Source organism: Chiloscyllium plagiosum, chromosome 7, assembly GCF_004010195.1.
Source record: "Chiloscyllium plagiosum isolate BGI_BamShark_2017 chromosome 7, ASM401019v2, whole genome shotgun sequence".
NCBI lineage: Eukaryota > Metazoa > Chordata > Chondrichthyes > Orectolobiformes > Hemiscylliidae > Chiloscyllium > Chiloscyllium plagiosum.
Window position 1 is genome coordinate 69,680,476 of NC_057716.1, and position 15,074 is coordinate 69,695,549.

General features: G+C 38.4%; 1 protein-coding gene across 1 annotated transcript in view; it reads right to left on the reverse strand.

Moving 5' to 3' along the window:
* LOC122551933 (inactive dipeptidyl peptidase 10-like) overlaps positions 1-15,074 on the reverse strand; it is a 1,705,342-nt gene that overhangs the window by 237,616 nt on the left and 1,452,652 nt on the right. The window contains exon 7 of the mRNA XM_043694504.1: positions 9,119-9,200. Coding sequence (XP_043550439.1) covers positions 9,119-9,200 — 82 coding nt within the window. The remainder of the gene's footprint in view (positions 1-9,118; positions 9,201-15,074) is intronic.

The window sequence follows — 15,074 nt, forward strand, 5'->3', positions numbered from 1 at the left end:
TCTTATTCAATTTCTCGTAAAAGTATCAGAGTAAACAAGGGCATGCTTTGGATGTGGGATATGACGAGGAGTGTTGTAGCAGTAAAGTCACTGGACTATTAATCCAGAATCCCAGACTACTGTTCTGGTTAGAATCCCACCATATTAGATTGTGAAATTTGAATTCAATAAAGAATCCAGAGTAAAAAGATTACCTGTAACCATGACCATGATTCTGTTGAGTAAATAGACTCTGTTGATTGTTGTAAAAACCCTTCTGGTTCACTAATGTCTTTTAGGGAAGGAATTCTGTCATCTTTACCAGGACTGGTGTACATGTGACTTCAGATTCAAAGCAATGTGGTTACCTATAAACTGACCTCTGGGAAATTAAGGATGAACAAAACTATTGGCACTTACATTTCATGAATGAATTAAAAAAAAACATGACATTTCTGTTAGCCTTTGATAAGGTGCCAGACTGGAGAGCTGACAAAAATCATTTGTAACAGAACCCATACAACAAAATGTACTGAAATACAGCTACAAAACTGAGGCTAGAAGTTAGACAAATCTTACTGTATACTGGTAAAAAGTGCTTCTCCATTGGAATCTATGCTAAATTTAGATTAGATTACTTACTTATAGTGTGGAAACAGGCCCTTCGGCCCAACAAGTCCACATCGACCCGCCGAAGCGCAACCCACCTACACCCACTCCCCTACATTTACCCCTTCGCCTAACACTTCGGGCAATTTAGCATGGCTAATTCACCTAACCTGCACATTTTTGGACTGTGGGAGGAAACCGGAGCACCCGGAAGGAAACCCACACAGACACGGGGAGAATGTGCAAACTCCACACAGTCAGTCGCCTGAGGTGGGAATTAAACTGGGAATCTGGTGGGAATCTGGTGCTGTGAGGCAGCAGTGCTAACCACTGTGCCACCGTGCCACACACTCTATGCTGAGTTTATTGTTTACCACTTATATAAACCATACAGACTGAGGAATTGGAAGTATGAATACATGTAGTGAAAATAAAATTAGGGGACATAATATTGCTGACTGTTCCAATGTGCAGGTAGACCGAAACAGGCTTCCAATGTGGGTGGACAAATTCAAGTTATTCAAGTCTGAAATGGCTTATTTTGGTAAGAGAAGAATTATTTCTTGGAAAGTTGGGCATAAAAGAACAAGGGAATTTGGGAACACATATAAATCTCTAAAAGTAATAACAAGTGCTAAAGTGGTCTCTAGGATAAAGATTTCAAAAGCAGTACAGATATGGCCAGCTTTGACTTGCCTTGTCTCTACAATAGTAGCTAAATAACTGAGCAAATAGGAAAAAGCAACAAAACTGATGCACTGCAGATGATGGAAATTTGAAATAAAAGTAGAAAATGTGAAAACACTCAGCAACTCTGGTAGCATCTGTGGAGAGAGAAACAGAGTTTACATTTCAGATCTGTAGCTCTTCTTCTAACTGTCCTGACTAAAGAAAATATGAACTCTGATTCACCCTACACAGGTACTATCAGATCTGCTGAGTACTACTAGCATTTTCTGTTTTAATATTATATATAAAAGACTGAGCTGTCCTTTACCTCGTCTCCTAACATTCATTCTCCAGTGAAATTCAGAGTAAGGTAATGAGGATGCAACTTAATTTGTTTGCATTGCTAACAAAGAAGATGATAAGTGATACTGCATTGAGGGACACTTTAATTGGAAAATGGGAGGGGGGAGCAAGGATGGAATGATTGACAAATACGATTCTGTACAGTTGATAAAAGTTGCATGAGTTGTACGTATGTAGTGTAGATTTTGGGAGGCAGTTATAACACCCTTTGCTTGATTTTCGATAATGACAGCAAAGGAAAGACAGAAGCATGCACCTAAACAGACTCTATGAGATCTGTCGGGAACTGAAGTAATGACAACAGATTCTTAAGTAGTCAGGTTATTAGCAATCAACAGAGGCAACAGTTGAAAATTGGAATATTATCTCTTAAAAATCAATTCTTCAATTTCTGTCTCAGAAAATAATAACATTATCGAAGGTTTTCTAAATCCAAATTTGCTGTACAAAATACAATCAAAATTGACAATTGATCCAATGAATATACCTCACCATAAAATTTTCTATTTTGCTACTATCTCAGAATATTTCAAAGTTACAACTCCCCTGTCTAATTTTAGCTTTAATAAAATTATTAAGCGGCAGCAAACACTTACCTGACTGAAATAATAGCAACCTCATGTACTTAAGAGTAAAAAATGTTGTGAGTAGTCAGAGGTTAAAACACATATAATTGCAAATAAATTATCAAAATTATCTCAAATTACTGTTTATATTGATCTGACAGACAAATCATATTAAAGCAGTTTGCAGAATATTTAATGAAATCACATAACCTTTTGGAGAAGAATGCTGCCTTTTCTTCCTTCCCATAACAAAAAAAATGTTTGATTAAGGTGATTAACATTTATTCAGTTATATATGAGCAATGGACCACAACAGAAACTTTGAAGCAAATTTAACTTTAAAAACAGCTCGGTTTGATTTGGGTGAGAGTTTAAAATTTAAAAATAAAACAGAACCCAACCGTCCTGGTAGCCATTTCAGCGAGCTGGTTTCAGGTTGAAATGGTTTGGAACTTGAATCTTAAAGTGTACAGGATATTTAGAAATGATAGGAAGCTAGGAAAAGGTAGATGCAGGACTCTGTTAGTTAATTAATGCAGTAGAGGGGGATGGCATATGTTCAGGAAATCAGGATGTGGAAACAATTTGTAATAGAAATGACAAATAATAGACACCAAGAAGTCACTTGAAGGAGTGGTATACACGTCCTCTAATAGTAACCACATGATAGGATGGAGCATAAAGGCAGATATAATATGAGCTTCTCAGAATGACACCACAATAATAATGGGGGATTTAATCCACGTGTAGACATATAAAAATAAAATCAGATGGGCAAATCTAGCCTAGTTGAGGAACTCATTGAATATTTTCAGGACAGTTTCTTGGAACAGCATGTTCTGAAGTCAACCAAAGAGCTGGCTTTATTAGACATGGTATTGTGTAATGAGAGAGGATTAATGAAGGATCTCATAGTGAAAACACAGTCGGTAGCAGTGATCATAATATGTTTGAATTTTACATTTATTTTGACGGAGAGAGCAAGAGATCTGAGACTATAAATCTAAATTTATAATTTTAAATAAGAGCAATTAAGAGACCACTAAAGCACAGTTGGCTCATATGAACTGACAAATTATGTTAAAGGATAGAGAAATGCAACAGCAGAAATTTAAGGGATTATTTCAGAATACACAGAATATGTACATTCTAAAGCACAAGAAAAAAAAACCAAAGGATGGATCTACCACCTGTTGATAACTAGAAATGTTAAAGATAGTATTAAATGAAAAGTAAAAAACCCAATAATTATGCAAAGACAGGTGGTGAGTCAGAAAATTGGACAGAATACAAAAAGAAACAATGGTAAAAAAATGATATGGAGCTAGTCAAATATTAAAAACAAAATCTCATAAGAGTTTCTCTGAATATTTCAAGGTAAGAGTTAACAAAGTGAGCTTAGTTCTAGTCTCACTTTCCATTGAAAAGCAATCATACAAAATAGAAAATGGCAGATGAATTGAACAAGAGTTTTGCGACATTCTTCATTATAGATGATACAAGTAACATCGAGAAGCAGTGATAAATCAGGAAATAGAATGGAGGGGGCCAATGAGAAAGTTGTGGTATTGCTTTTATTTCTCCAAGCCCTCCTTGATTTGGGATAGTTCCTTTACGTTGGAAGATAGTGAATGTAACTTTTTTATTTAAAAAGGGAGATAGAAAACCGGAAGCAATGGGTCAATTAGCTGAATATTCATTGAAGGTTAAATGTTAGATGCTATTATTAAAGAAGTTATAGCACAGCACCTGGAAAATTTTAAGGTAATCAGGTAGAATCAATATGGTTTTGTGAAAGAGAAATCATGTTTGACCAACATTATTATGGCTTTTGTGGTGGTAACACATGCTGTGGGTAGTGGGGAACTTGTAACTGTGTGGGGAACTTGTAGCTGTACTGAACTTTGATTTCCAAACTGCATTTGACAAGGTTTCACATGAAATTCTATTTTGGAAAATAAAAGGTCAGTGTGTAGGGGGGAGCATACTGGCATGGAGAGAAGATTGGCTGGCTAACAAGAAGCAGAGATTAGACATAAATTGGACTTTTTTCAGATTGGCAAGATTTAACAAATGTTAAAACAGAGGGATTGATGCTGGAAACTCAACATTTTACAATATATGTAAATAACTTTGATGAAGGAAGGTAAGGTATGTTGCCAAATTTGCTGATGATATGAAGATGTGAAAGTAGGTTTAGAAGAGTCCATGCAGAGGCTACATAAAAGATACAAATAGGTTAAGTGATGTGACAAGTACAGTAAAATGTGGGAAAATGTAAAATTGTCCATTTTGGAAAAAAGAAGCATACTATCTGAATGTTGAGAGATTGCAGAGCTGTGAGATACAAAACAATCTGGGTGCACTTGTGCATGAATCACAAAATGCTAGCTTGCAGGTATAGCAAGTTATCAGAATGTTAACAGTTATTTTGAGGGGAATTGAACACAAAAGTAAGGAAGTTATGCTTCAGTTATACAAGGTATTGGTGAGACTGCATCTGGAAATACTGAGCATTCTATTGGTCATCGTATAGAAAGAAGGATGTAAATGATGATGTTCAGAGAAGGTTTTCCAAACTAATATCTGGAATGACAGGGTTGTCTTATGAGAAATGGTTGGACAGGCTAGGCTTGTATTCATTAGAGTTTAAGGAACAGGAGAATCGACGTTTTGGGCATAAGTCCTTCTTCAGGAATTCCTGAAAGGCTTATGCCCAAAACGTTGATTCTCCTGTTCCTTGGATGCTGCCTGACCTGCTGCGCTTTTCCAGCAACACATTTTCAGCTCTGATCTCCAGCATCTGCAGTCCTCACTTTCTCCCCTTCATTAGAGTTTAGTAAAGCATGAGGTGACTTGACTGAATTATGAATGATCCTGAGGTGTTTTGGCAGCACAGATATGGAGAGTATCTTTCCTCATCCTGGAGGATCTAGAACTGTGTGTCTTTGTTGAACCATTATCTGTTTAACCAACATCTGCCAATTTGCTACTTGTATGCATTTAGTCCCCAACTGTAAAACATTGTGAACAGCACGGGCCCAAGTACTAATTGTTACAAAAAACCACTGATCACAACCTACCAACAGAAGAATGATCTATTGATTCCTGCTATCTGTCTTCTGCTTGTTTATTCCTATTGTTTTTGTCTGAGAGTTCTGAACAAGAGTCACCAGACTCAAAACACTGATTCTGTTTTCTCTCCACAGATACTGCCAGATCTGTTAAGTTTCTCTAGCTATTCCTGTTTCTGATCCCCATTTGCATACTGACTATGCAGAATAGGATCTTCATCAACGTGGTGTCTATTCATTTCATCCTTTACAATGGATTCTATCACTTTCCATACTACCGATGAAAGGGTACCTGTTCTATAGTTCCCTGTATTCTCTCCCACTCCTTGCTTAGATAGTGGGGTGACATTTGCTATCTGCCAATCCACAGGAATTATTCCAGAATCTATAGAATTTCGGAAGCTAACCACCAATCCATTCCTTACCCCTAAAGCATCCCCCGCTACCGCCACCGAACCGTGCCCCCCCAACCACGTCAACTTGCAATGGCATTAATTTCCCCATGAAATCTTTTTCAGTCATGACAATTTTCTTCAATTCCTCATTCTCCCAAGCCACTTAGATCTTTAGTTCTGGGAAATTACTGGTATCTTCTCCAGTGAAAACAGACATAAAATCATCATTTAGCTTGTCTGCAATTTTTGTTTCCCATGATAAATTCTCCAACCTTGGTTTGAATAGATTCACATTCAATTTTGCCAAATGTTTCCTTTCTTGATATCTAGATGAGCTTTTACAATCAATTTTTGTTTCTTTCACTATGACACTATGACGATGCTGTTCCTTTAACGAGGTTGTTTTGTCCTTGGGTTATTTTTTCCAAGAGAGGTGGTACAGGCAGAGGTGCAGAAATGTCTGGGCCTAGTTTAACAATAGCAAAGGAGTGACCAGTTCTCCCAGTTTATGTGTTTTTCTCTAGTTTATTTTAATTGTAACAATGAGAAGCTGCTACAGTCCAGAGAAAGGTTCCAAGCTTCAGCAGATGGTTCCTGACTGGTTTTCTCTCTGAAATCATCCCTGCCTGTAAGAACCTGTGTTTGAATATACCTTTTGTTAAGGGGTAGGTGTATGGGATCTTATGGGAATTGGAGCAGCTCCTTAGTTAATTTGTGATATCGAGTCTTTTGAGTTTTCAAATAGTTAAGTTATTCTAAATACTGTTTTCTTTTGTTCATTAAACCGTAGTGTTTAAATAAATTCTGTTTTTCTTAAAGCTGAATGGTTTGACCAGCTACATCAGACCTGGAATATCCACTTTGCATCTGCCTTTAACATAAGAAAAAAATAGGGTCTGGGCTACCTTCTTAAAATATCTTTGAGGGGTTGGTCCATAGCATTTGTCGAGTCTATGAACCTCCCAATCCCCAGAATTACTGATCTTTCTGGCAAACTTATAGACCTTTTATTTTAATCACCCTTCTTAATCACACTTAACTAAGTTATTTTAAGTTTTTGCACGTGAAGGGATGTATAGTTGTTGTAAGTCATGTAACAATTCTTTAAAGACTATTGAATGCATACATACAGTCATGCCTTTTAATATTCATTCCCAATTCACCTTTAGACAGAATGTTGTTCTTTTGGCAAGTGCACAGAAACTGACTGATCCATACCAGAAGGCACTAGAAAGGCCAAAAGGATTTTCAAACTAAAATAACCTGATAACAAGATGCAGACTGCTTTGTTTATAACTAGTTGACAAAATTCTGGAATAGAAACAGAACTGGAGAAACCCAGCAAGTCTGGCAGCATTGGTGATGCACTTAACATTTAAAGTCCAATAACTCTTCTTTTATGTGACAAAATCACTGGCTTGCAATAAAAAAGCACCAATTTAGAAGCTGTGGAATGTTTAGCTTGAGAAAAGGGGACATAAAGCCAATTGAAACCAATGCACAGACATACTTCAAAATTACATTTTGTTTTGATGCCAAGTTAGAACATTGGTGAAGCTCCATAGCTCTAATCTTCCAATTAGCACTGTACCTTCTGTTCCTGAGACTGATCAGACATAAAAGAAAATGTACCAACTTATCTTTGTCTGATTTTTCTGGTCAAACTTCTAATGATTATACAAACCTCATGCAGTGCAGGAAAACTGAGAGATGGAATCTATGCAGAAGGCAGTTTTTATGGCATGAGCTGTCATATTCTGGTAAGCAAAAGTCTGAATTTCCTGAAACTTGTGTTCATTCTGCAACTCCCATCTGTCTCACACTTAAAAGAATATGGTGTTCAGAAATAGTGTCTATAATTATTAATTATCCCATGACTTGCAATTTTTTGTTTAATAATCTTTGAGTGAACATGCTGAGACAAAATGAGTTACATTTGAAAATGTTTATATTTGCATTTAAGATCACTTGAAGCTGTCAACCTCCAAAACTACAGAGCCTTAACCTACTGACTGTGCAAACACTTGTTCATGTCAGCATATTCAGTTTGAGTTAACTGAAAAATCCATGTGAAATAATAATTTGACATACTTTTAAGGGTCACTCTAAGCTCAGTTTTTGTTATTTTTGATTTTCTATAATCACTTGTAGGACTTGGGAGTTAGCTGATGATGAGCATTTATTACCCTTGTTGTTGCCAGTGAGAAACTGCCTTCTTAAACTACTGCAGATTGCGTGCTGTAGTAGATCCACAATGCTCTTAGCGAGGGAATTCCAGGATTTTGACCCAGTCACAGTGAAGGAACAGTGATATGTTTCCAAGTCAGGATGTGAGTGGCTTGGATGGGAACTTGCACGTTCCAATGGTTTTAAATAGTTACATATAAACATTGATATATAACAGGTATGACAAATAACTACTTGAACCAAATCACTATTTAAACAAAACAAATTCACTCTGGAGATCTGTGACACTTAACATTTATCTTCCAGTTCAACCAACACTTGTCTGGCATCTGCTGAAAAAGGAATCATCACTCAACTTCCCAATGTAATATATGAGTAAACAAAGTCATCTAATTTTATTTTCTCAAGTTGACTTTATGTGGCAGCAAATAGTCTAGTTTGACTGAGCAATTAAACAAGACAGAGTGAGTCAAGATGAATTCAATCTCAAGGACATATGATAGCCTGAAGCATATTATTGAGAAACATGAGAATGTTTCATGTCTTATGATTTCCACAATGTAATATTTCAAACATACAAAGTACCCATTTCTATATGGTTATACCACGATAAAACAGAAAATCATTTTCATGCAGAGGGAAGTTGTATAATGAATTTTATTCATCATTGGAGTGGTATATTTCTTTATTGTTTATCACTCAAGGTAATCTTTAGGCACCATCCAGTAGCTAAAGAAATCAAGGTTGTCTCAGCAGTAGGCTTTACTACAAACCTCAGAACCTTGTAGTAATGATATATTTCAATTTTTATAATTTGGTTATGATTTAAATGGGTATATTAGTTTATAAGGACCAATTTATTATCAGTTTCAAGTAGTTGAGTTGAAGTTAGCTAAGTCTGGTCACTAATTTTCATGGCAGATTCTAACAGTTCTGAGAGCAGAAACTTTGCCAGTTAGTCAGATTAGACTGAATTCAGAACCATGACAACTAAAGGAAAGAATAACATTCTCACTCTCAGTAATTTTTCTTCATTCATTCACAGGATGAGGGCATTGCTGGCTAGCCAGCATATATTACCCATCCCTAATTGTCCACACAGTATTTAAGAGTCAACCACATCTAGTGTCCAGATTATTTTATCTAAATATACTAATAATGCTATTTCTGGAGTTAGCACTGTTTTAAACTAGCAAAGTGAAGTGATGAGCAGTTCTTTCATCTACATTCCTAAAAAAAGATCATGAGCAATGCACATGTAAAAAGTAGCTCTTACCAGCTGCTGTCCTGCTATGCCCCATGCTGCATATTGTAACACAGAATTTGCCACCTCTGGGGGATTCAGTTCTCTCACTTCCCTTCAGTGAATAGAAAATTAAAATTAAAAAAGTGGGTTTGGCAAAGCTTTTAAATAAGTCAAAATGAAACAAATTCTGCTAACATTAAGTAAAAAAAGCTATTTCAGAGATATCAGTAAAAATTGCATTAGCTGCAAAATAATATCATGAGTAAAAAGCTGAGTATTTATCCTTAGAGAATAAAAACAATTGTGCTTAGTAAAAATTGCAATTAAATTTGTGTTTGCATTCAGATATATTACAAATGTCATGGAATTGAAACTCCATCAAAAGAAGTTACATATTTACCCAACTGCAATCTCAATAAATCTTCATAAAGAACACCCTTCATCTCTTGATGCTGTTTTACCATTTTGTCTGAGATTTTTCTTTTATCTCTGCCAGCTTTTCTGGAGTTAATGGACAAGTCTGTTGCCTTGCAGGGTGTTGTCACATTCAACCCATCAAACACCTTGTCACATGATAAGAAATGTACCAGAAAGTGAACAGGACTTGACAATCACCACCGAAACAGTGAAAAAGCCACTTTAAGATCTGGCATAAAGAATTAGAAACCATTATGGGCGGCACGGTGGCATGGGCGGCACGGTGGCACAGTGGTTAGCACTGCTGCCTCACAGCGCCAGAGACCCGGGTTCAATTCCCGCCTCAGGCGACTGACTGTGTGGAGTTTGCACGTTCTCCCCGTGTCTGCGTGGGTTTCCTCCGGGTGCTCCGGTTTCCTCCCACAGTCCAAAGATGTGCAGGTCAGGTGAATTGGCCATGCTAAATTGCCCGTAGTGTTAGGTAAGGGGTAAATGTAGGGGTATGGGTGGGTTGCACTTCGGCGGGTCGGTGTGAACTTGTTGGGCCGAAGGGCCTGTTTCCACACTGTAATGTAATGTAATCTAATCTAATCTAAAAAATCTAATCTAATCTCAGTTACAAAAGGGTCACACAGCATATGCTATGTCTCTTATTCTGAATACTGGGCATACACCTGAAAGGATCACAAGAATCACAAGACGCCAAAATACTGACCAATAACAACTAATCATACTTGGGGAAATAAAATAATTGCATTTATTTCAAGTTTAACCAAAGTATTTCTTCCTGTTTGGACAGAATAAAACATAATGCAGATGGAAGGGTGAGCGTTAATTGTAAATTAATTAAGGTTGTGGCAATATGATTGTGTTTTTGCCACAAACCTAGTCCACATGTCAGTAAATGTGTTTGTGAGGTAAAGTTAAACATACAAAAAAAGCCCAACAACATCTGAAAGGTTAATAGCAATGTGGTCTTATCATGAAGAATAAAATTACGCCTTTTCAAATGCCAAATCCATGAAACATCTAAAACATGTTAATGATCTTTATGTCCCTTATGAGACAGTATTGTAAGTGCCCCCAAATGTTGTTTGAAAATATTAACAGTCTGCTCTGCCACTATGCAGTTAAATGCATGACACCAATGAACCTACATTCAGTATTGAACACAGATGTCTTGAAAGCGTCATTGGCCAAATCCCATAAATAGACTTTATCTCCAAGGGAAAATCTTTAAAATTTGACTTCTCTTTCAAATGATCTGCGCACAGTGAGTTACGTCAAACTAATATTTTTTAACTGCTGCCTGGTATTGGCTTGCAGGATTTCACAGTGCTGACAATGGATCACCTGACATAGTTAAAAATCACACAACACCAGGTTATAGTCCAACAGGTTTAATTGGAACTAGCACACTAGCACAAAAGCACACTAGCTTTTGGAGCGTTGCTCCTTCATCAGGTTGTTTTAACTTTGTACACCCCAGTTCAACACCGGCATCTCCAAATCACCTGACATTGGTAGAGTGAATGTGCTTGTGATCATAAATGCTCGACCATAGTGTCTCAGAATCCAGAGTACCATTGTGCACCATTAATAATCTTCTGGACTTTTGTGAATCTTGTGGTGTGGAAGAATTGGATTGGCCTATTATTTTGCTACTCTTTTGCCCTGAAATATTTGGTCAAGTGAGTGCAACATGAGTTACCTATGTTACAGATCTTTAGACTACTAATTTCCTCATTCAGCAGAATCTGCTGTTGCAATAAAGCTAATAAGAATGAGAGTAGTTATCGACTTGATTGCTTTTTCTGGTATAGTCCTGTTTTTGAGGGATGCTTACAGTGATAGAGCTGTACAGCATAGAAACCGATCCTTTGTTTCAACTTGTCCATGCCCACAAGATATCCTAAATAAATCTAGTCCCATTTGCCAGCATTTGGCCCATATCCCTCTAAAACCTTCCTATTCATTTACCCATCTAAATGCCTTTTAAATGTTGTAATTATAGTCTCCACCATTTCCTCTAGTAGCTCATTCCATATATGCGCCACATAACAACTAATCACACTTTTCCTCTGCATAAAAACAGTTGCCCCTTAGGTCTCTTTTAAGTCTTTCCCCTCTCACGTAAACCTATACCCTCTAGCTTTGGACTCCACCCCCCCAATCTCAGGAAAAAGATCTTGTCTATTCATCCTATCCATGCCACTCACGATTTTATTAACCTCTATTAGGTCAGCCCTCTGTCTCTGATGCTCCAGGGAAAACAACCCAGTCTATTCAGCCTCAACTTTTAGGTAAAATTTGCAACACATTGCACAACTCTGCTATTGTCCCCATGGTAATTCTCAGCCGTCTTCTGAGTAGCAGTTTTAATTTCTGATCTGTGAGGTTACTTGACATCTCATGCAACCCAATCACTGAAATGAGCTCCAACAGTTAAAATAACCAAAAGGTCTTGTCATGTTGCTGAGAAGGAAGGAATTTAATGTGCTGAATATTTTTCCCACTAGAAACCTGTTCTGAGTTAAATACTGATAACAATGCATACCACCTACTCCCACCCCCAAACCTGCACCTTTCCAACCATATTCCATTAGAATTATTTTATTACTAAATAGGACACTCATACCTGTTACAAAAATAGACATTGCTGGGACAACTCAGCAGGTCTGTCAGCAACTGTGTATCTCCTCTCTCACTTTAAACCTACACCTTCCAGTTTTAGCTTTCCCTACCATGGTTATCGATGCCTCTCTTGAGTTCATAGACCTCTATAAGGACATCTCTCAGTCTCTTATGCTCTAGGGAAAAAAACTCCCTATCCAACTTTTCCTTACAACTTAAACCTTTGAGTCCAGATAGTATCCTAGTAAATCCTTTTAGCAATTCTTCTGGTTTAGTAATAACCTTCCTAGGGCAACTAGAACTGCACACAGTACTCCAATTGTGGCCTCACCAACGTTTTGTACAGCTGCACCAAGGCGTCCCAACTCCTATACTCTTTGCTCTGACCGATGAAAGTAAGCATGCAAAAAGCCTTCTCCACCATCCTGTACCTGTGACTCTACTTTCAATTAGATGTGAACTTGAACTCTGAGATTTCTTTGTTGAATAACACTCCCCAAGGCCCCGTCATTGACTGTGTAAGTCCTGCCTTGGTTTGGCCCACCAAAATGCAACATCCTGCACTTACTGAAATTAAGCTCCACCTGCCATTCCTTAACCCACTGACCCAGTTGATCAAGATCTTAATGCATTCCCTGATAACACATCAATTTTGATGTCATCCATAAACTTACCAATGATATCTCCTAAATTCTCACCCTAAACAATTATATAAATGATGAGTAACAGTGGATCCAGCACCAATCCTTGTTGGTCACAGGCCCCCAGTCCGAAAAACTGGATGGCACGGTGGCTCAGTGGTTAGCACCAGGGTCCCAGGTTTGATTCTGGCCTTGGGTGACTGCCTGTGTGGAGTTTGCACATTCTCCCCGTGTCTGCGTGGGTTTCCTCTGGGTGCTCTGGTTTCCTCCCACAGTCCAAAGATGTGCAGTTCAGGTGAATTGGCCATGGTAAATTGCCCATAGTGTTAGATGCATTAGTCACAGGGAAATGGGTTTGGGTGGGTTACTCTTTGGAGGGCAGTGTGGAGTTGTTGGGCCGAAGGGCCTGTTTCCACACTTAGGGAATCTAATCTAAAAAATACAACCACCACCCTCTGTCTTCTACTCTCAAGCCAATTTTGTGCCAAGTTGGCATGCTCTCCCTCGGTCCTGTGAGATTTAACCTTACTCAACAATTTATCATGCGGTACCTTGTCAAATGCCTTGCTGAATTCCATATAGACAACATCTACTGCACTGCTCTCATCTACTTTCTTGGTCACCCTTTCAAAAGAACCCCAATCATACCTACGAGACATGATTTAGAAACATAGAAGATAAGAGCAGGAGAAGGTTATTTGGCCTTCATCATGATCATGGCTAATCATGCAACTCAATAGCCTAGTCCTGTTTTCTCCCCATGACCTTTGGTTCCATTCAGTCCAAGTGCTATATCTAACCACCGCTTGAATATATTCAATGTTTCGGCATCAAGTACTTCCTGTGGCAATGAATTCCACAAGCCCACCACTCTTTTGGTAAAGAAGTATTGCATCTCTGTCTTAAATGGTCCACTCCAAATCCTCAGACTGTGACTCGTAGTTCTGGATGCACCCACCATCAGGAACCATTTCCTTGCATCTGCCCTGTCTAGTCCTGTTCGAAGTTTATAAGTCTTTATGAGATCCCCCTCACTCGTCTGAACTCCAGCAAAAACAATCCTAATCTAGTCAATCTCTGCTCATATGTCAGTGCTGGTACTGCCACCCCCACGGTCAGCCTGGTAAACCCTTTCTACACTTCCTCAAGAGCAAGAGCACCCTTCCTCAGAAAAGGAGACCAAAACTGCACACAGTATTCTAGGTGTGGCCTCATCAAGGCCCTGTATAACTGCAACAACACATCTCTGCTCCTGTACTCAAAACCTCTCACAATGAAGGCCAACATACCATTTGTCTTCTTTATAAGTCTCTATGAGATCCCCCTCACTCGTCTGAACTCCAGCAAAACAATCTACAAACCTATTTTCCCTTCTCCCAAATTATAGCCATTCAGGTAGTAATCTGCCTTCTTGTATCTGCTTCCAAAGTGAATAATCTTGCATTTGTCTAATTTATAATGCATCTGCCATTGATTTTTCCATCCACCCAACTTGTCCAGATCATGCTAAAGGATCTCTGCATCCTCATCACGGTTCACCCTCCCACCCAACGTGGTACCATCTGCAAACTTTGACAGGTTACATTTTGTTCCCTTATCCAAATCATTAATATATATTGTGAAAACCTGGGGTACTAGCACCGATCACTGTGGCACCCTAGTTACTGCCTGCCAATTTGAAAAGGACCAATTAATTCCTTCTCTTTGTTTCCTCTCTGCCAACCAATTTTCTACCCATCTCAGTACACTTCCCCCAATTCCATGCGCCATAATCTTGCACAATAATCTCTTATGTGTGACTTTGTTAAACGTTTTCTGAAAGTCCAAATATACCACATGACCTGGCTCCTCCTTGTCAACTCTGTTAGTTACATCTTCATAGAATTCCAACAGATTTTTCCAGCATGATTTCCCCTTCATAAATAAATGCCGACTCTGTTGGATTCTGCCACTGCTTTCCAAATGATCCGCTATAAAGTTCATGATAATGGATTTGAGAATTTTCCCCAATACCAAAATTAGGCTTTTATTAGTATATAATTGCTGAAAATGTGTTGCTGGAAAAATGCTGCAGGTCAGGCAGCATCCAAGGAGCAGGAGAATCGACGTTTTGGGCATGAGCCCTTCCTCAGGAATGAGGAAAGTGTGCCAAGCAGGCTAAGATAAAAGGTAGGGAGGAGGGACTTGGGGGAGGGGGCATTGGAAATGCGATAGGTGGAAGGAGGTTAAGGTGAGGGTGATAGGCCGGAGTGGGGGTGTGGGCGGAGAGGTCAGGAAGAAGATTGCAGGTTAGG